This window comes from Natrix helvetica (genome assembly GCF_964273705.1).
Source record: "Natrix helvetica genome assembly, chromosome: 10".
NCBI lineage: Eukaryota > Metazoa > Chordata > Lepidosauria > Squamata > Natricidae > Natrix > Natrix helvetica.
This window is the reverse complement of record NC_138561.1, coordinates 9,885,714-9,908,196: the sequence shown is the minus strand read 5'-3', so window position 1 is coordinate 9,908,196 and position 22,483 is coordinate 9,885,714. Positions and strand designations below refer to the sequence as shown.

General features: G+C 39.9%; 1 protein-coding gene across 1 annotated transcript in view; it reads right to left on the bottom strand.

The window, feature by feature from the left end:
- Positions 1-22,483, bottom strand: part of ADAMTS18 (ADAM metallopeptidase with thrombospondin type 1 motif 18) — a gene marked incomplete at its 5' end in the record, with an annotated part of 90,123 nt that overhangs the window by 59,900 nt on the left and 7,740 nt on the right. The window contains 2 exons of the mRNA XM_081963101.1: positions 2,410-2,609; positions 4,876-5,158. Coding sequence (XP_081819227.1) covers positions 2,410-2,609; positions 4,876-5,158 — 483 coding nt within the window. The remainder of the gene's footprint in view (positions 1-2,409; positions 2,610-4,875; positions 5,159-22,483) is intronic.

The following is a 22,483-nucleotide window of genomic DNA, read 5'->3' as shown; positions in this document are numbered from 1 at the left end:
TCACTGTAACACCATTGGCTGAACACTTTATTCAGAAGCTTCAGCTGCTACAAAATGTAGTAGCAGGAGCAAGTTATGTATGCTTCAAGATTGACATGTATTACACCTCTGCTTCACAAGCTGCGTTTTTTTCCCAGGTTGCTTCTGGATCCATGTCAATGACTTTTAAAGATCTATATGGCATGGGAGGTTTCTTGAGGGACCACCTCTCCCCAGTCACATCTACCCATCCCATCAGGTCCAGCAGAAGAGGTGTCACCCTGGGAGTTTCATCAGGAGAATTCTAAGAGGAAAACCTTCCTGCTGTAACCTCTGGAATATCATTGTTCCAGAGGTGAAGCTGGCCCAACCCTGTTAGCCTTCCAGAAATGAGCTTCAGGATATCATGATAGAGTGGAGCATGTTGGATGGTTATATGATCACTCACTGATGCATTCTCTGTATGCTTACTACCACTTTGTCTTTTTATTCTGTTTTATGTATTTTGTTTTAGGTTTACCACCCATAGTCACTATGTTGGTGGGTGGGTGTTTGGGTGGGTGGATGGATGGATAGGCAGACAACATTATCAAACTATTATCATTCTCAGCATCCCTTTGTTGAGTGTTCTGAAGTTATTTGTGCATAGTTTCTTGAGTCCTATCATCAGTTTTATCCTCATTTGCAATTTATATATGCATAAATATATAAAACCTATGATGAATGGTTGTAGGAACTGGGCATGGCTAATCTAGTGAAGAGGAAGACCAGGGGAGACATGACAATAGTGTGCCAATATTTGAGGGGCTGCCACAGAGAGGAAGGGGTCAAGCTATTTTCCAAGGTACCTGAAAGCCAGACAAGGAATAATGGAAGGAAACTGATCAAGGAGAGATTCAACCTAGAAATAAGGATCAATTTTCTGACAGTGATAATAATCAACCAATGGAACAGAAGTTGCCTTCGGAAGTTATGATAGCTTCATCACTGGAGGCTTTCAATAAGAGACTGGATTGCCATTTGACAGAAATGGTGTAGGGTCTCCTGCTTGGGCGGGGTGGGCTTGGACTAGATGACCTACAAGGTCCCTTCCAACACTGTTAATCTAATCTAAATATACATCTCCTTGTGAGCTTCTATTAGGAAATACTGGATCACCATAATACTAGATGAGATAAGTCTTGGGCCAAGCCAGATTGGCTCTAACCTGTTCAGATGGGCAGAGCTGTGTTGATTCTCTTGATCAATAATGCAAGTTGCAAACCATTTTTCTGGCTGCACATCTCAAACTGCAAGTACATTGTGATGTGCAAGGCAGCTGTGGTTCCTCTCAGCAGGATGCTTTGTGCCATAAAATGACATCATTCTCCTGATTGAGGCACAGAGGCAACTCAATTTGCTTCACTGAAGTGCTTGGCTTCAAAGTAATGGTACTTTCATTAGCTGGAAGAGATTTTAACCATGAAATATTCAGCAACAGAAAATCTCTTCCAGTTCCTGAAAGTGTTGAACGGTTGAATCTATGGATTATATCTTGGAAAAGCTTACTTTCATACTATTCTCTTTTTTTATATTTTGCCATCAGTGGTATGGAGGGCCGATTTCAGAAAATTTACAGAGAAAGAAATTGCCCTTGTCAGTCTGGGAATAGTGAATCATTGACCCACATAGAGATACTCATAGTAAGCTGCTAACGCCCCTCATTAGGCCATTCTGTCAAAGACCAGATTAATTTTACATGAAGCTTCTCTTGGCAGACAAAGAGTCTAAAACAACACTTGCTAAGGCTGAATTTGCATTTGTATCTTACAGAATTCTGGCTTTGTTAACCATAAATTAGCGTGGGACCGATTACTACTTCCATCAAGTGGGGTACCAAGTTTTCATATTGTTCTTATATCACTTTACTATATTTCATTGGACTTTACATTGATACGCATGATAGTCTGGGGCTGGTTATAAAATAAGAAAGAAATACTGGATGAAGCATTTAAGTCTGAGCAACCAGAAGCAACCTAAGACAGATATTCCATTTTGTTTCTAGAAGCAGAAGGGTCCATACAGATGTGGACTGGCATTTCCTATGAAACTTTCCCCAAAGCAAAGAATTCTCTTGAAATGCTGAACAACTTAGTGTGCATCTTTAAACCAGCATAGCCATAATTCAAATGCATTGCATGTCGAAATGTACACTGCATTTCCCTGCGATCCAGATGCTAAGCTGAACTTCACCACTGCTCTGGGTCCTCATTTTACCCACTTTGGAAGGATGGAAGTCTGAGTCAACCATGAGTCTGGTGAGATTCGATCTACCAAACTGCTGGCAGCCGGTGATCAGTAGAAGTAGCCTGCAGTTCTGCACTCTAACCACTGCACCACCTTGAACCCACTCCAAGAGCCACGGTTTATTTGTCAAACATCTTGCCTTACCATGTTCATCACCGTTAAGATATAGGTGGTAACGTTCTCCTTGCTGTGCTTCTCCAGCATTTTCCTATCTGCCACCACCAGCGTTTCAACATTCAAACTTCCACCCTTCTGGTTTTTAACGGGGGATCTTTTCAACCTCGCTTGGCTCCCATATTCGTCGGATAAGATGAATGTATCTTCAGTGGGTGGCTTAGGACTATCTGAAATGAAACAGAGCAGAGATTTGGAAAAGACTCAGGACTGAATTTGTTGTAGTTGTTATTGTTGTTGTTCTGTCCTACAGGGTCAAGGGGCTGGAAACCTGAATAAATCTAGGAGATTACAAAAAAGGCTAAATTCCAATCAAAAGTTATCTTCAGAGTTCTTTTCAAGATATGTTTGCTCAGTTTTTGGAAGTGGGTGCGCTATGATTTTTTTTTTAATTTGCCTACAGGAAACACACATTTATCAACCTCCAATAATTTCCTTCCCTTTTGTTTACAGCAGTGCTTTTCAATCTCAGGAAGTTGAAGGTGTGTGGACTTCAACTTCCAAAATTCCCTAGCTGGGATACTGGGAACTGAAGTCCACACAACTTAAAGTTCCTTAGGTTGAGAAACACTGTTCTACTGTATCTAAAAACCAATTCAATTGTTGGTGCTGTGCACTTGTCCAGTCCTTTTCTTCTCAGTTGGGTTTCAGTGCCACTGTGTTTTTTGTTTGCCAGCTGTCCTTAAACTCCAAGACATACGGTAGACTTATCTAACCCTTATCACTAAGCTCACTACACATGTCCACATTTTTTCATTAATTTTTTTTTGTTCGCCTGCCAAGAAGGTAGGCAGGAACGCTGCCTAAATGTAATCATTAGCTAGTAAGTTTTGTTTTCATTTTCTTTACAATAAAATGTGTTTCTTAGAATATATCTCAGGTTTATTTTTCTTAATTTTGAAGTATACTTCAAGGAAAAACCACGGTTCATCCCTCATTAAATACCAGGAGGGGAACAGGGCTGGAATTCCACCCTGACATTCAGGCCAACCTGAGAAGCAAAAACTCCAAAACAGAGATTCGGTACTGAGGGACAGTAGAGAATTGCGTTAAGAAATAATACTGCAAGAAAATAAAGGTTTAGGAGGTTTAGGAGAATAAGGCTGGAAACATATTTGCTACAAAATAAAACCCATCTGGGCCAAATGAATCGAAGCAAAGCATTCATGGAAATGGAACTCATGTTCTAGAGGCAGGTTGTGCAATGCTCCATCCAACATAATATTTAAAAATTAGCATCAAAACCACCCACAATGCAGGACAAAACTCCAGTAAACTGTGTATTTTTCTAAAAAGAATTGATCAGGTTCCAGGGCTGGACCAACAAAACATCTGATTATTGCAGTCAGATCATGCTTTAGCACAACTAGAATTACACAACTTGCAAGTTACCGCTGAAGGGCATGGGGGGAGGACTAGAAACATTTGTGTGTTATAGGGAATTTAGCACAATCTTACAAGAATGAAACAGAAAAGATACTACTTCAAAAATATTTAAACTGTTATGATATTGGTTGTGATAACGCCATCAACATTTGAAGCGTTCTTCAGCACACATATCTCCATATGTCTAGAATTAGCTTTTGTAACTTGAAATCTTCTATAGGAGCGGGACTATAACTTTCACCTTTGACCATTCTGGATGAAACATGGTGGAAGTTGTAATCCAACAGGTGCAAAGGATATCAGTTGGGAAGTCTGATATAGTATCTATTATGATTGTATGGAGTCGTTAGCATCCTAAAAAACAAAGACTAAATTGTTTCATTCTTCATGTGCTCACTAGATGCTTACATGTATCTGTTGTAGCACTTGATCCTACTTAAAAGATATTCTGATAATTCTGCTCTTAAGATGGCCATACTGCATATAACAGAAATGACTGGCTCCCAAAACAGACCATTTCAGATGGCCCATGTTGGGTTTGGAGTGCTTCAGGTTTAGATCATTTCTGAAGTTCTTGGAATAGTCAATTCCAAGCAGGGGTGAGCTGTTAAGGGTTCGGCCGGGTTTGGGAGAACCCATAGAGAACATAATGGCTGGTTCGGAGAACCTCCAAATCTCATCCCTGGCTGGCTCCACCTGCCCCACCCCGGCCCACCCCCTCCCAGGAGTCTCCATGTGGCCCGTTTTGGATGTGAGGTAAGCGAAGGGGCACATGTGGAGGCTCAGGGAGGGGGAAAACGCCTTACCCAGCAACCATGCAAGAGAACCCATTGCTGAAATTTTTGAAGCCCACCCCTGATTCCAAAACAGAAAATTCTGGGACAGACTCTTTGGATGCTTCCACATCTGAATCAAGCCTGCAAACACTTGAGCACAACAATAAGAAGCTAATATTCTTAGGTCTATTGTGTCAGAGAGAGAGAGAGAGAGAGAGAGAGAGAGAGAGAAAGAAACAAGAGACAGAAAGAAAGAGAAAGTTTCCTTACATACATTTCTTGCGCCGTCCACAAAAATGCTGCTTTTGAAACCTTCCATGGTGGTAATCGTTAGCTGGGATGTGATACTTGTGGGCAGTGAGATTGCTGTGACGGTCAGGGGGAAAGTGGTAAAGATTTGGATCTACTTTGTGCCGGTGGACTTTCTCTTCAGCTGTCCGTTTATACAATACATGAGGGTGATGTCCAGCAGGTGGAATATAGTGAAGTTCCTGTGCTAGATGTTGAGGTAATGGTGATATAAGGAAGTCGTTCTCCTGTGTCCTTATCAAACCTGACTAAAGACAGAAATATAAAGGAAAGTCATGGTTATAAACAGATTCACTAAAAAAAATAAGGTTTCTCAAATGCAGTCACAAATGACCAGCTTAGGTCCTTCTTTGAGGTCCACATCTATCCATGTGGATGATCCAGCCATCCTCTAATATCGCTAAACACCCCTACTAGTGTCAGTGTATGCTCTACAACTTTGTAGTGCTGGGTTTTTCCAATAGCTACCCAAACATACTCTAGATGAGAACACTTTCCCATACATGGACCTATCAGTCCAATGACGCACGCACCTTCAAAATCAAAACAAGTGGGTATCATTCAAGACTTTCCTTGGAGGAAGATCTGGAAAGGCTCCAACATTTTTTCAGAAGAAAACTCCAAAGGAATGCCAAAAGAAGCAAGTAAGTTTAAAGATAAACTTATTTCCTCCTTCCCCTCCTCTTCCTCATCCTTCTCCTCCTCTTCAGATCCCAATCTAGAAAAGTTTCATCCATCAAAAGTTCATGAAATAGAAATCTTTTCGCACGAGGAATTCTGTCTTTATTCTCCTAATCTACCACTGCTTCATTCAAGCTAACTCACCCTCAATCCGCTTTTGTTCTAGAGCAGTGCAAATACTTCATTAGGATGAAGCTTCAAACAAAGCATCCTTTCAAACAATGAAAGCTAGGATTCCAACAATGGAATCCTAGCTTCTGAGCCTGAAGATGGTATCCATGTTGTATTACTTCAATCTTCATAATGCTTTCTCCTGCAGAGCCTGTGCTATCACACAAGGTTGAGAGACCTGCCCTGCAATCTTGGCTGAAAAGTATTACATCCATGTGGCTCCATACAGATCTTCGGGAAACCATTGAAATATTTGCTGGAGGGACTTCTTGGAGAAATACTATAAAATACTGTAAAAACTATACTAAAAAGACTTCCAAGTTAGGGTGGCCACAGGGAATTTCAAAGCACTCCTGGAAGGCATTCTAAAATCTAGAACCACCTTAATGTAGGTTGTGGATGACACTAAAGGTTCCAACTTAGAGTTATAGGTACCAAGTTACAGAACGACTCCCAAGCTGACTACCTTCATTACAGACTGTAAGTTTATTTCAAGCCACATTACTAAAAAGCTTTTCAACCAGCAGCACAGAACGTTAGTAGAAGCCTTCCATCACAACGTTGGCAAGGAGCAATAAGATGAACAAACTGAAACATATCTATGTTACTATGTCCTTCGTGGATGGTAGTTTAAACTCTGTTTCAGAACCTAGAGAACAAGATATCTAGATTCTTCCATCTGGGGCCATCTAGTATCTCCCAGACCAATAGATCTGATTAAGACCCTGTTCCTGTTATGAAGTCTCATCTGCCAAACCACAGCTAAAGGCCAGTTTGGGAGACACTGCATCCACCAACATAAATGTTTAATTATACGTTAAGAAATGCTTCAGTTACGTTCTGCATCTGCATTTAAACTAAACTGCCTGGGATAGAAAATCAATGGAACCATATTTGAACCTCTGCCCAAACTAAGGCAGGCTAAAATAATTTAGTGCATGCTAGTACATCTCAGCGTGCAGCCACTAGTAGAGTCTACATTTTTAAAAAATGTTGCACGCAAGCAACGATACGTATTCCTCCTTTCATTTCAAGGAGGCCCGAAGTCTTTGCTTTTGTTTTTTTTTTAAGTAGGAAACCCCACTTTTGTGCATTCAATTACAAGACCTTAGAGGAAAGGAAAGTCAGTTGCATAAAACCATAAATGAAGGCAGCTGTCAGCCAAACTGGCCTTTTCAAACTCCTCTCCATTCTTTCCATACAACATGGCAAGGAAGTCTTATCAGATATCTTTAACCAATTTCTTGGGGTAAAACTAAGGAGACTCGTACTGGCTGGGGAATTCTTGGAGTTGAAGTTAAAGTTGCCAAGGTTGAGAGATACTGGTCTAGTTTCTAAAGATCTACTTTTAGACCATACATCAAAGACATAAGGGAAGATCAGAAGAGAGGCAGGAACTAAAGGAGATGCATGCATTTGGGTCTGGGAATAACAAAGCTAACAGGCTTAGCCTCTCTGCCAATAAATCCCAAATAATGAACATAATCAGTCCCAGTTTTGGTAAATGAGCGTGCCAAAGTCTGACCCACAAATTTTCAATGCTAATAATTTGATTTCTGCTTTATAGTTGGTTCTGTTTTTCTCACAGCTAAACTAAATATTCTGCCAGACCTGTTTATTTTACAAGAAGAATACTGATCTTGTGCAGTTCCATGTATTAAACTCATGCTACAGCCATCATGACTAATACACCGCCCCGAGTCCCTTCGGGGAGAGGGGGCGGTCTATAAATTTAATAAATAAATAAAATAAAATAAATAAAATAATGTGGTACCATGCAATTTCCTCCCCCCACCCCCCAATACAGAAATTTACTGATTTTCTAATTTATTCTCAGGATGATGCAGAACTGTTTTCATCTTTCTCTTAGCTTTTCTTTATTAGTCAATTTGAGATATTTGCTGATAATAGTTGCATGAGATGTGTAATTTTACTACTGAGCTGTGATTGAAACTATTTTCTAGTAGGCATTTTCCATCATTCTGAACCCTCACTGGTTAGAATAAAATAGAATAGAATTCTTTATTAGCCAAGTATGATCAGACACACAAAGAATTTGTCTTTGGTGCATATCAGAGGTGGCACTCAGCAGGTTCTGATGAATTCTGGAGAAACGGGAGCAGAAATTTTGAGTAGTTCGGAGAACCAGTAAATAACCTCTCTGACTGGCCCTACCCTCATCTATTCTCTGCGTCCAAGACCCAGCTGATCCAGAGGAAATGGGGATTTTGCAGTATCCACCAAGCCACGCCCACCAAGCCATGCCATGTCCATCAAGCCACGCCCACAGAACCAGTAGTAAAAAAAAATTGAATCCCACCCTTGGTTCATATGCTCTCAATGTACATAAAAGAAAAGATACATTCATCACGAATCATAAGGTACAACACTTAATGTCATAGGTTACAAATAAGCAGTCAAGTGGTTGTCTTACTTTCCAATTTTAAAGAACTCAAATGACAGTTCTGTGAGATTTAATCAAAGCTATAAATATTTATTGACTATGTTTATGAAGATCTGCACATCTTAGCTGGATCTTCCAAGATGATTCTTGGCAGGAACAAAAGAAGCAAAGAAACATATTCTCCGTGCTCGAAAATCTGGACATCTTGAAGAGATAGTATGTTCTCCTAGTTTGTTTTAAATAACCCAACTGAAAAATTGTGGAAAGTGGAATTAGCTCTGCCCCTCTCCTATAATGCTACCAATACAAGAAACTTTGACAGTCACAGATGTCATCAATAGATCTGCCTGCAGGAACAAACTGGCCCTCTAAAGCCCCCATTTCAAGCAAAAGAGGTGAAATTCCTCTCTGTCAATGGAGGGGACCACTGCTCCATCCAACTCTGGTTTGGAAAATATATATTCTCTTAAATATAGAGTTTGGGGGTTCCAGAAGAACTGTTTGGGATCTAGTTTCACAAAACACAAACATTCATTATGCAGCTGTAAAAATTCTCTGGTATGAACCTTCCCTCTCTCTTTCTCTTTCTCTTTCTCTCTCTCTCTCTCTTCCTCCCTCTCTTGTGTGCACATACACACGCAACACATGCACACAAACACACAGAGCTATGTCCTTACTGGTATTAGTATATCCAGTTTCCTCAACTTCAAAGAGCTGACATGATCTTTATCAAGGTCAACACCATCACAATTTCTGTTCATCACTTATCAGCTTCTGTGGTTTGCAATTCTGCTGTTTCATTCAAACCAGATGTGTGAAGAAGATCCAGGTTTTGTGCTAAACATTTCCAATAGGGAGGGAGGGAGAGAGGAAGAAAGAAAGAAAGAAAGAAAGAAAGAAAGAAAGAAAGAAAGAAAGAAAAAGAAAGGAAGGAAGGAAGGAAAGAAAGAAGGGTGGGAAGAAAGAAGGGTGGGAAGGATGGAGGGAGGGTGTCAAACTGTACAATACTGGACTCTATAAACTACTGATCTGATTCAACAAAAAGTAGCAAGATGTGTTTATATAGATATTATGCAGATGTAGATTCTTGGCCAACAACAACACCCTTCTTGTGGGCTTTTCTGCAGCATCGAGCAGCGCTATTTGGAATAGGGTAAAGGATTAAATGGCCTCCCAATCTCATCCAAAGGGCAATCTTTACATTTTTAAATGAGCAACGGTGTGATAGCTACAGTCAGAATTTGCATCAGCATCCAGTGTTCTTGGGCAACGGTCCAGACCTCAGTGCCCTGAATGAACCTACTGTTGATGCTTAACCTGAGTCTTCCTTCATTTATTTTTGCTAGCTTGTATTTCAAGGAGACTCTGCTGTTATCTAGCAACCTTCCAATTAAACACCATCCTTCTGAAGCAGATGGCTGTGGAATTGTGTGTGTGTGGGGGGGGGGGAAATTAGACAGACACATTCCCTCTGTGGCTGAGTCACGCAAGCTTAACAGGGATCCCTGACAATAAAGACTTGGCCATTGTGGGTATGCAGTGTGTGTGTGTGTGTGTGTGTGTACGCGCACGCATTCATGTATGCTATTATTATAGCTGCATTGATTAGCCTATAGACCATATCAAAGCACAAGGTTCAAACACATATCGCCAATAAAATCCTATACAAACAATTTAAAATAAAAGTATGGTAAAATACAATATTTGTAGGATGAGATACAATATAATTTAATACATAAATATGTAAAATAGAATAAAATGACATAAAGCTATATTTCGGTGTCACCCCAATCAGTCCCATGTATGCAGATCTCAACCGAATCATTTTGTTTCAAGTACTGTGTTATTTTCAGGTTCTAGCAGCACATAAAGTAGTTGTTTTGATATGGGGATCATACCAAGGGCGTAAGAGACAAGGTACCTTGGTCCATATACCAAACGAATGACCCATTGGGACCCCCATATCAAAACAACTTACTTTATGTGTGGCCAAAATCTGAAAATAACACTTAATGCAGCACAGTACTTAAATTAAATGGTTCAGTTGAGATCTGCATACATGGGATTGATTGGGGTAGATTGAAATATAATTTTATGTCGTTTTATTCTATTTTATATATTTACATATTAAATTACATTGTATCTTATCCTATAACTATTGTATTTTACCCTACTCTTATATAGGATTTTATTGGCGATATGTGTTTGAAGCTTGTGCTTTGATATGGCCTACGGGCTACTCAATAAAGCTATCATCATATTTCTTTAATGAAATCCAAACAAATACATTTTCTTTTTTTAGAAGAACTCAAAACAAACCTCGCAACCACATTTTATTTTTATCCCATATTAATTATGTTACCTCAAGTGACATGGTCAACAACTTTCTTGCTCAAATGAACAATTAGCTCCCCTAATTGTTCTATTGAACTAACTAACGGTAACTATTGAATATACCAAATAGTGTTTGAACCACCAGTATTTTACAGTAGAGTCAGACAAGAGATATCTCCATAGATGGAGAGAAAAAATACATTAGTATTTATGATTTAAGTCATCAGGAAAAGATGACACCATCATAAGCAGTTACGGGGAATCTCACCCTGGTATCCAGTATTTTGCAATAACAGCTCATTTACTGATTTGCCTATCACTTAATGAAGGAAAGGGGGAAAATTAGAGAGAAAGAAACAAGAAAAGAGTAAATCTGTTTTAGATTTTTCCATTTAAAGGATTTCCAACATCTGAAATTATTCCTACAGGATTCATTTCATAACTGATTTGAACCATATGGAAAAGAACGGCCCGAGTCTTCTTTTTTTTAAAAAAAAAAACCCAGTCCATAGTGGACCCAAAACCATAATTTTGCTATTGCAAAGTCATATTGGTAGGCAAAGATTTTCAGAAATGTATTACGAAAATTGTCCTGGGTTGACTAGCAATTAAAAAAAAAACCATTTAGGTGATTTATAGGTAAAGGTTAAGATTCCCCTTGCTAGTTGTTCCTGACTCTAGGGGGCGGTGCTCATCTCCGTTTCAAAAGCCGCAGAGCCAGCGCTATACGAAGACATCTCCGTGGTCATGTGGCCGGCATGACTAAATGCCGAAGGTGCACGGAATGCTGTTACCTTCCCACCAAAGGTGGTCCCTATTTTTCTACTTGCATTCTTTACATGCTTTCGAACTGCTAGGTTGGCAGAAGCTGGGACTGCCTACATGAGCATATAATAGGGGTGTGTCTTATTGGAGTATGTAATATTCGAAGTCAGCTGAGGAATTCACATCTCAATTACTTAAAAATAACTTGCCCATGTTGCACTGAAAAAGGAAATATTTTCTCCTCTCCCTATTACACTATGTACGCATGAATTTCATTCCTGTGAACCTTAGTTTCGTGATACATTCATGAAATTATGAGGAATAGCTCATCAAAATACACTTAGGACTGAGAACAGAAACGGTCAATCCGGATGCAAATCCTGAATTACAATTTGGAGCAAGATGAAATTCCATACTCAGTATAGAAGAAGACAATCAGACCAATGGTGTGGGCTCTAGACTAAACAAATCAAGATAATTAGCTTTGAGTTCTAGCAAGGAATCTATCCTAAACTGCATTAAATGCCAACTTAAGAGAGGCCAATAACGAAACCAACAAACATGAGGGAAGATAATTAGAACTGCAGAAATAATTAGAACTGCAGAAGAAATAATTGCAACCAAACTGCCTTCCATTGAGGACCTGTACACTGCACGAGTCAAAAAAAGGGCTGTGAAAATATCTACAGATCCGTCATATCCTGGACATAAATTGTTTCATCTTCTACCCTCAAAACACCAGAACTACACACAAGGACATTTTTCCCCGAATGCCATCACTCTTCTTAACAACTAATTCCCATAACACTGTCAATAATTTACTAAGAATGTATTACTATTATTCTTCTCTTCCTTCCTAGTGTCTATCTCTCCCTACTTATGACTATAACCATGTTGCTTGTACCTTTCAATTTATATTGCTTTTACTTGTTTCCTAGTACGATTTGATAGCTTATTAGTAACCTTGACTATCACTAAGCGTTGTATCTTTTTATTCTTGATGAATGTATCTTATTCTCTTATGTACACTGAGAGCATATGCACCAAAGACAAATTCCTTGTGTGTCCTATCACACTTGGCCAATAAAGAATTCTATTCTATTCTATTCTGCATTGGGCCATCAAATCTACGTTCCAAGTCAAGCAAGATTTCTGCAAGTTCAGGATAACAGCCTAAATACTTTATTCACAGTGACAGTTCCACCCAGCATTGCAAAGCAAACGGGAAGCCACAGGATTAGGAGAGGAATTCCCTAATGCTCCGCTTGTTTTACCATGAAAGAAGGCAGCACTGTTTGAACTGCAACTCATGCGCCAACAAGTAGCTGATGAAAGGTTAAAATATAGGTGAGTGATAGGAAAATTTTGTCAGGAGTGGAAGAGGGATAGTCACACATAGAAAAATCAAACGGCTAATCAAGTCATTTGCGAAATAAATGTGAAGTTAGTGCAAATAGCAGGAAATCTCTTTAATCATTAATATTATTTTCTCAAACAATACAGACAGATGGTAAGGCTGATAGACATAGACCTACTTTGTTGAGTAATAAGAGGAATTGCTTGGGGAAATTACCATTTGCAGAAATCTCCTCTTCCTCCTTTCTTTCTCTCTCTCTCTCTCTCTCTCTCTCTCTCTCTCCTTTCCTTTCCTTTCTTTTCTTTTTTTCTCCTCTCTTTCTCTCCCTCCCTCTCTCTCTCTCTTTCTTTCATACACACACACACACACACACACACACACACACACACAGAGGGAGGGAGGGAGGTAAACAGAAAACAGAAAGGGTAGTAGTGCTCAAGAAAATTAACCTCAACAACAACAAAAAACAATAAATACTTCCATAAGAGTATTACTTTCTGTTTTGCTACTAGTTCAGAGCATTCAACGAACTTCATTTCCCACATGTGAAGAATGGCATTAGTCATGAGTTACCAAGTTCTGAGAACCTACTAAGAGGGCTACCAAATCAGGCACTAAGGTCTTATACAAGACGGGCAGAATGACACAAGGCTATCCTGTCTCCATTTTACCATAAAGAGCCATTTCTTTTCTCTTCTTCATCATGCCTTGCAAATGATGGAAATGGTGAACTCCGTGGTCACCATTGTTTAATCCACCATTGTTTAATCTCTACCCAGATCTTCAGATCAACAGCAGCAAATCAGAAGCAAAGGGCATTCCTAGTCTGAAATCTGCTGCCCCATGGTTTCCATAGACAAATGGTGATCTCTATTGTTCCTTATAACGTTAGAAAAGTAAAGGTAAAGGTTCCCCTCACACATATACGCTAGTCATTCCCGACTCTAGGGGGAGGTGCTCATCTCCATTTCAAAGCCAAAGAGCCAGCACTGTCCAAAGATGCCTCCATGTTAATGTGGTGGCATGATTAAACACCAAAGGCGCATGGAGCCTTGTTACCATCTCATCAAAGGTAGTCCCTATTTTTTTACTTACATTTTTTACATGCTTCCAAACTGCTAGGTTGGCAGAAGCTGGGACAAGTAACAGGAACTCATCCCATTACACAGTGCTATGGATTCGAACTGCCGAACTGCCGACCTTTTGATCGACAAGCTCAGCATTTTAGCCACTAAGCCACCATGTCCCCTTATAACCTTATAATTCCCCCAAAAGTATTTATTGCATTTTTTAAAAAGTGGAGACATTTATAGCATCTCTTCTTCACCTTCACCCAATTCTTTGAAAGTAAATCTGTTAGGCATGTCTGTGGGAGTCAGCACGGGAAGAGATAGAAATGTCATCCTTTACCATCAACTACCCATTTAGGAAATTCTTGGGCCCATCTGAATCCCATTCTGATATAAAAGGTGATGAAGTGTTCAGTTTAATTCTTCCTTGGCTACAATTCAAGTTATGTTAACTCTGAATTCCAGAAGAGCTGTAAACATCCAGGTTTCCCTTTTATCACAAACTTTTGTCCCCTCACTACATTGAGAAGTCTATGGTATTAATAAAAGAACCGGATGATGCCTCTGTCAACAAATCAAGGAGAATCCAAAGCCTATTGAGAAGTGGCTGGTCAGCAGAAATACTAACTAGGCTATTCTAGACAAACAAAATTACTTCCTCTGACCTCATGAATGATCTCAAGTTGTAAACAACAAAATGTGGGAGATTTGGGAGAAGAGGTAGAACCTGGGGATGGAGTCAAGAGAGGACTCAGTCTAGAATCATTACTGTCCAGAAATGCTCCAAGTTCAGCCTCCCTTGTATTCCGTTGACTCTTATTTAGCATCAATTTTATGCTGGTCATTTTAATACTGGCCGTTAGTTGACTAGATTCTTTTTTTGTTTTAAACAACGTTTTATTGGTTTTTTAAAAGTTTTACAAGGAAAAGGGTAGTGGATAGGTACAAATTTTGACGGTTGCAATGTGCGGTAGGTGTCCCCTCCCTCCATACTCAAGGTATACATTTGCAAAAAAATTCATTATTACATAGTTACATATAGTCAGCATGTAAATTCAATTGATAGGTTCGGTCAACTTATGTCAAGCAAGTTTTCTTGTTCATTTTTGTGATCTGAGTTTTCTCAGTGTCGCTCCATCTCCCCCCTCTGGCAGAGCTCCGGCCCCTCCCGTGTCCTGTGTATCTGGTGTAGGGTCATCTGGTTTTTCTAAGAGAGCTTTGTTTTTGTCCATAAAGGCCTGTGCCTCTATGGGTGTATTGATTCTAACTCTTGTGTCCTCCCAGAATACTAGCATACCTTCAGGCATCTGCCATCTGAACCACACCCCCTTCTGGTATAGTTTCTTCGCTAACTGCGAGTAACTTTTTCTTTTTTCCCTCACTTTCTTGGGGATCTGTTTCAGAATGGTTATATGCCTGTCCTGGTATTTCAATTCTTGCCCCCTTTGTGCACTCAGAATCTCATCTCTTGTACTTTTTCTGAGAAATTTAATATGTACCTCCCTGGGCACATTGTGTGTTCTTGTTGACTAGATTCTTGTCTGTAGGCTTGAGCAATAAATCTTCTTAACTGCAACTTAATGCACGTTCTTGATTCTTCACGATTGACATAGCATCTGTGGTTCTACCACTTGTAGATGCTTTCTCTCAATTCCATGTGGGGTAAAATCTCTTGTGAACAGTGTTGGAAAAAATACATTCTCCACCTATTCCTGGGCATTTCTATCTGGTGCTGACAATACAGGAGGTTCCTCTGAATGTGTTTTTCCATTATCTGAGCGCCCCTTCTTTAAGCATCGCAAGCCCTTTTTTTCCAAAAGAAAAATGCTCCCTTCAGCACCGCACGTGATGTGCTTCCAATTCCAGCATCCCCTATAAAATCAACTACATGCTGTGACTTTTCAGGCACATGCATCTGGTGGAGGAAGGCTGTCTTGCAAACTGCTCGCTGCGTGGAGATCATTTGTCATCTGCAAAACAGATCCAACATTGGCTGCCTGGCAGAAACTTAAAGACTGCAATCGTAGAGGAAATTAAAAGAGTTACATGGGAACTAGGAAGCACTCCCATCTCTAACTCCCCCTCCCAAATACTTTTTTTTTCAGATGTTTATAAACAAGTCTGAACTGGGAAGTCAAAGGAAAGGCAAAGAGAACGAAGATCATTCACATTTTCGTGCCATATGGCAGGCATGTATTCGATTTTACTTGTTTGGTTTCAAGCTTGTGAATATCATTTCTTGATGAAAACCTTCGCAGAATGGAAGATGTCCAAAGTTTGCTGCCTAGAACAGCATGTTCCCCTCAAAAAAATGGTCTCAAGGACCACCAATAAACTGGCATGTTCTTTGATTAGCCTAGAGAAGATCATGGCACCAAGAAGAGTCACTTAAGGATGATCCGAGTATTTTTCCAATTTATAAATTTAAATTCATGACAGATTTAAGCTATAAATTACAACTCTAAATTGTAAGGAGTGGGACTTCCTTGGCTCCAATGGCAAACTGCTTCTTAGTTTTGGTCACTGGAGAAGGAGAATTTCATCTTAACCAGACCTTCAACTATGATGAGGATGTGCAAAGATGCCTTAGAATATGGGATATATGCAGGGATGGGATTCAGCTGGTTCGGACTGGTTTGGGAGAACCAGTAACTCCGGCGATCAGCTGGGGAGCAAACCGGTTTGCTCCAATGTTCAGCTGGGCCGGCTCGCCCACCCCTGTGCTTTATCTACCTATAACCTCTCAGCTGATTCACACGCAGAGCGGATTGCTGTGCCTCAGCTGTGTTACTCCCCAGAAGTAACATGGAAGTACGTTTTGTTAAAACTGCTCCTACGCGCAAAGCACGCGATCGCCCAACTGGTTGTTAAACCGGAAGGATCCCACCTCTGGATGTACTGCATGGGAATAGAATTTATAACGAAGCATGAGGTCAAAAGTTAACTTAGTCCAGTGTTCTGGGACAAAGAGTGGTCAACCAGATGTATCTGAGACCCACACTACTGTTATTTCGTGCAATTCAGACATGTAGTAAAACACAAATACTATAAATCAGAAATAGAGACAAAGGAATCCATCCCAAATTTACATTTAGATAAATGTATGGACTCGAATGTAATCTGGAAGAAATATTTGTATACCACCAATAAAGTGCACAATAAGAGACCCCTCACATCCTTGACATAGATTGTTTCAACTCCTACCCTCAAAATGACACTATAGGACACTGCACACCAGAACAACTAGACACAGGACAGTTTTTTCCCTAAAACACCATCACTCTGCTAAACAAATATTTCCCTCAACATTGTCAAACCATTCACTAAGTCTGCATTACTATTAATCTTCTCATCGTTCGTATCACCCATCTCCTCCCATTTATGACTGTATAACTATAACTTTGCTGCTTATATCCCTACAAGCAACAAAATCCCACCCCTGGGAGGAAAAGTCTACAAAGTCTACAAAGATTTTAAACAATAAGATGTCAAAACATCTTAGAGAAGGTAGGTACCAAAGAATGTCACTGCCTAGAGCATCCTTTTTGTCAAATGCCACACTGTTTTCTTATCTAACAATTCAGCAATAAGATTGTCCTAGCTATTTCTTTTATATTATATTATTATTTTATATTATTATAAATCAGTCAATTCCTGCAAGAAAATAATTGACTGAAGACACCAGATGGATGTGCCATGTGTGCAACATCTGGATGTTTGGGTATGTTGGTTCTGACCTTCCACCTATATTCTACATTTGATGAAAATGATTTTATTGCCAAATGGTCATGAAATTATTTTGTCTACTCTAGCATCTTCAAGCTGCTTCCTATTGGTAATTGAATCGAATTGAATTGAAACGAAGGCGCATTAGAAATCTATGTTCAGTAAGATTCGTATTATTATTACATAAGAATGACTTCACTGGATCAAACTAGCAGCTGATATGATCCAGCCTTCTGTTCCTCCACAGCAGATAATTAATTGGCATCTTTTTAATAGCAACCATGTTCTTGAGCCCACAAAGTCTCCTAGCAATCCTAAAAAGTAAATGGATAAAAACAAGGGTCATATCTTATGGAAGATCCATCATTTGATGAAAGGTCATGTCCCCCACCATAGCTAATCAAGGGAATAGTCCCAGAATATTTCTTCAATAAAATCTAGTGGGAAGTTTGAAATCCATACTTCTATTTGCATAGACCTGATGACACTTATTCTTCAGCAGGATTTACTCCACCTGAATACAAGAATTTCCTAATTCTCTTTCTAGTAGTAATATGGGACATTCACGGTGGCACAAAGATCATTTCATCAGGTCAGATAAGGAGTTAATGGCTACATTTGTACAGGAGGGACTCTAGTAAGGCTCCATTCATAGGCTAAGAACCATTTTCTAAAAACCATTGGTGAAAAGTGCCAGCACTTCTCCCAGACATACAAGCTGCTGTAATGATATATCAAAAAGAATCATTTCAAACACAAACAAACCAGCAACTTGACCTTCCAAGATTGTTCCCGTCGGTTGGATTTTGTGGTAGTTTAGACAGTTTTCATATTCACACTTCCTTAATTATGATTTATTTTTGGCAGTATAAAATATGGCTTTTAAGGGTGTTTGAAATTACATAATTTCACCAGTTTGGAGATGATAGATGATAGAGAGATGGAAGGAGGAGGGAGAGAGACAGAGAATAGCAACTTTTACTCACATTGGACATATTGTAACAAGTAAGTAAACACATCTACATCTTGATGAAAACATCAAAACTTTGCAATATAACAGTCAAGGACAACAAAATATAATGCAACTTTTAGAAACTTTATTTAAAGATTCCACAGTCAACACCCCGAAGTGTTACACAAGTATTTCTGACCTCTGCGAGATGATAGACAAACATTTAGGCTTCAGCTGGGAGATTCACACCATAAATCACAGGATCTGTTTTATAAGCCATAGTTCAATTTTAAATAGTTCCAACCCAGCAGGATTGAAAAGGCAAGATGTTAAATTGTCCAACTTCCTAACACAACAGCCCAGGAAAATATCTCCCTACATTTTCCATTCTCTGTTTAAAAAAAAAAAAACTTATACTTTGCCAACTATTTTGTGACCTATTTTGCCCTGTTATCTTCACCTTTCCACCAAAAGAAATGCATTCATTTAGTTATTTATTGTATGACATGGATAATAGTAGTAAAAATGCATAAAAGGAACATATAATACAATGGTACATGTATGATGGAAATATGTAGTCAATTTTGTAAGGTATGATGAATTCAAGAAGTTATAGATATTCTATATATCTACACGTCTCTCTCCCTCCCTCTCTCTCTCTCTCTTTCATATGTATCTATGTATGGATATATATATCTTTGGTATATAAGTTATAGGTTATATTGTGAAGTATGTTGGTTCATGAGAATGGAATAAGTGTTTTATGTATTAATATCATGGTCATTTATTAAGCGCAGTATTGGTTAGTTGGAGAAAATCTGCTTTTCTTCCTGTAAAAGGTAAAGGTTCCCCTCGTACATATGTACTAGTCGTTCCCAACTCTAGGGGACGGTGCTCATCTCCATTTCAAACCCGAACAGCCAGCGCTGTCCAAAGACCTCTCTGTGGTCAAGCGGCCAGCATGACTAAATGCCGAAGGTGCACAAAACGCTGTTACCTTCCCACCAAATGTGGTCCTTATTTTTTCTACTTGCATTTTTACATGCTTTCAAACTTCTAGGTTGGCAAAAGCTGGGACAAGTAAAGGGAGCTCAGTGTGTTACACAGCGCTTGGGATTCGAACCGTCGAACTGCCGACCTTTCTGATCGACAAGCTCAGCATCGTATTATTAACTTTAAACAGTTCCTGCTATTTGGACTAGGCTAATTGAAAGCATATGCCATGGGAAATAACATTCCATACAGCTGCCTCCTTTGAAAGTAGGGAAAAGTGCCTGGCTGTACAGTCCAATGAAAGCTCCACTGTTTCAAACATGTGTTCAAAGATGCACAACAAACTTTTCACCATCCCCTACATCATTGTCTAATAAGCCACACATCTTACACCATGATGTTGTGCAGTGACTCTGAAGAAGCTACTTGGATGAGAAGTGAAATGATTTCGGGGAGGGGGGGAACCCCCAAAAAATCCAGTTGCTTTTTGGAAAAGCACCTTTGGGACAATTGATACTTTAGAACGCAGGTGGATTTCAAGGGAATCTTACTGCGCTCCAAAAATGCACAGCATTTTTGAGCCCTCGACAAAATCTTTCTCAAGATGATGAAGTTAAGACAGGCAAATGCTGTCTAATGGCATTGATTTTTAGCACTGATAGCCTACTAAACTCCAAATATTCATAGCAGTTTTGAGCACTTGTCAAAATCCTCGGCCACATAATGAACATAAGACAGATTAGTGCTCTCAAACGGTACTGATATTTAGCACTGATATCACCTAGACAAGTAACATAAGGGCAGAAAATATATGTTCTCCCCCCCCCCCCCCAGCATGTCTTAAAAGATAATGAACAGTTGCAAGTACTCAGCATGGCTAATCTAATGAAGAGAAGGACCAGGGGAGACAGGATAGCAGTGTTCCAATATTTGAGGGGCTGCCACAAAGAGGAGGGAGTTGAGCCATTTTCCAAAGCACCCAAAGGCCAGACAAGGAACAATGGATGGAAACTGATCAAGGACAGCTTCAACCTATGAATAAGGAGCAATTATCTGACAGTGACAAGAATCAACTTATGGAATAGAAGTTGCCTTCAGAAGCTGTGGGAGCTTCATCACTGGAAGCTTTCAAGAAGAGGCTGGACTGTCATTTGTCAGAAACAGGGTAGGGTCTCCTGCTTGGGCGGAGGGTTGGACTAGAAGACCTACAAGGTCCCTTCCAACTCTGTTCATCTGTAATCAGTGAAAGTCTACTATTTGTTGTTGTCGGCTGAAACCCCAAATGCAATCCCCACTTGACTAGTTCTACATCCATATGACTTCCACATATGACACATGCAGCATACTTAAAAGACGTACCCTACTGCTTAAAACCCAAACTAATTTTGCTTTCAGCAGCCCTGGTCAAATCAAGGTCAGGATTATCTGCAAACTTTGTCTGCCCTGCACTTCAAACCTTCAGTAGGCCTGCCAAAAAAAGAATTTGGCAAGAAAGAAGCAAGACCCCCTTTTCCACACTGAAAGGCAGACAGTAATATAATCAGTAAATTTCTTATCCAAGAATTCTCTAACTAGGTCATATCTATACAATTGTTACTTCATTTGCACCCAAACCACGCTGCTAGTTAGCCAAGGGCTTTCGTTATGTTGACACAGCAGCCTTGGACTAGGTCTGTAGCAGGGGAGTAATGAGGCAACAAAACTCCCCAAATGGGAGGCTAAGATATTGCTGACCAATTAAATAATGCAGGTTTCTAAGTCTAAATTCTTGAAGTCTTCCAACACCATATTTTCATCTTTATTATGAGGTCTTTCTTGATGGCAATAGGAATTTCCTTTAGAATCACCAATGGCGCTCATAACATTTGCCTTTAGGTAATAACTGAAGATATCCCTATTCACTCAGGCAGCTAATAGATAACGATCCCAGGACCAGATAAATATCTTTGATTGGCAAATAAAAGTGTGTATGTATGTACGGTATATATGTACATGCATAAAGCAAATGAGTATACATTTTATTTTTGTATGTATTATTTAAAATGCATGCAAAAATAAATACCCCAGTCCTAGAGGAGATCAACCCTGATTGCTCTTTAGAAGGCCAGATCCTGAAGATGAAACTCAAATACTTTGGCCACCTAATGAGAAGGAAGGATTCACTGGAGAAGAGCCTCATGCTGGGAAAGATTGAGGGCAAAAGAAGAAGGGGACGACAGAGAATGAGGTTATTTTATTAATTTATTAATTTACTACGAGTTCTGCTTATTCACATCCAGCAAAGTCTTTGAAGAGAGGATTTACAGTCACAGGCCTTATCTGGCTTGGAGAGCTGACAGGCCGATATCTGCAATACTTGGCAAGGAGTTTCAGAGAGTCAGGAACCAACTAAGCGAACTAATTGTCTCCTGAAAACTCCACTCCCCTTTTGCTCCTCTTTTGTTTCCTCTGGGAGGGGCCATTCATCATTCACCTGTGGCCTTACTCCCAAGTCAACCCCTGTTCATTGTCTGGCAACTTTGCTCATGCCCACACTGGGAACAGGCTCTAGCTGACTCTGAATGCAGCTGATAACTGTCAGACGGCCCTGGCCCCCTCTCTGCCTCCGACACAGAGCCCTCATCAGAGCCTTCCCCAGACTCCAGGACTGGCCCAGGTTCCTCCCCAACCTCCTCACTGTCCAAATCTACTGCCAGCTCTGTTGGCTGCTGGCGGAGCACAGCAAAAGCAGCAGCTGAGGGAAAAGGTTTTTCTGAACTGCTCACACATAGACTCCAGAGCAAGCTTCAAAGGATCCCTGCCGTCTATTAAAACACAATTGCTTCCAAATCCCAACGTGACGCTTTGGGCTTGAAAGAACAGGCCACTGCACTTGCATTGTGGGGAAGCTACTGCTAATGAAACGAACAACAGGTTGATTAGGGCCGCCAACCATGCAAAGCAATGCAACTGTTTGTTTAATTGCCAGGACTAAAATGAATAGGGCAAACTAATTGCGGAAAAGGGAGGAGGAGGTATGGATGGTGGAAGTTACAAGCACCACATTGATACCAGAGGTTGGCTTCGCACATCACATCAAGATACAGTTCATTTGGTTACTAAGCAATGACTGACTGGATA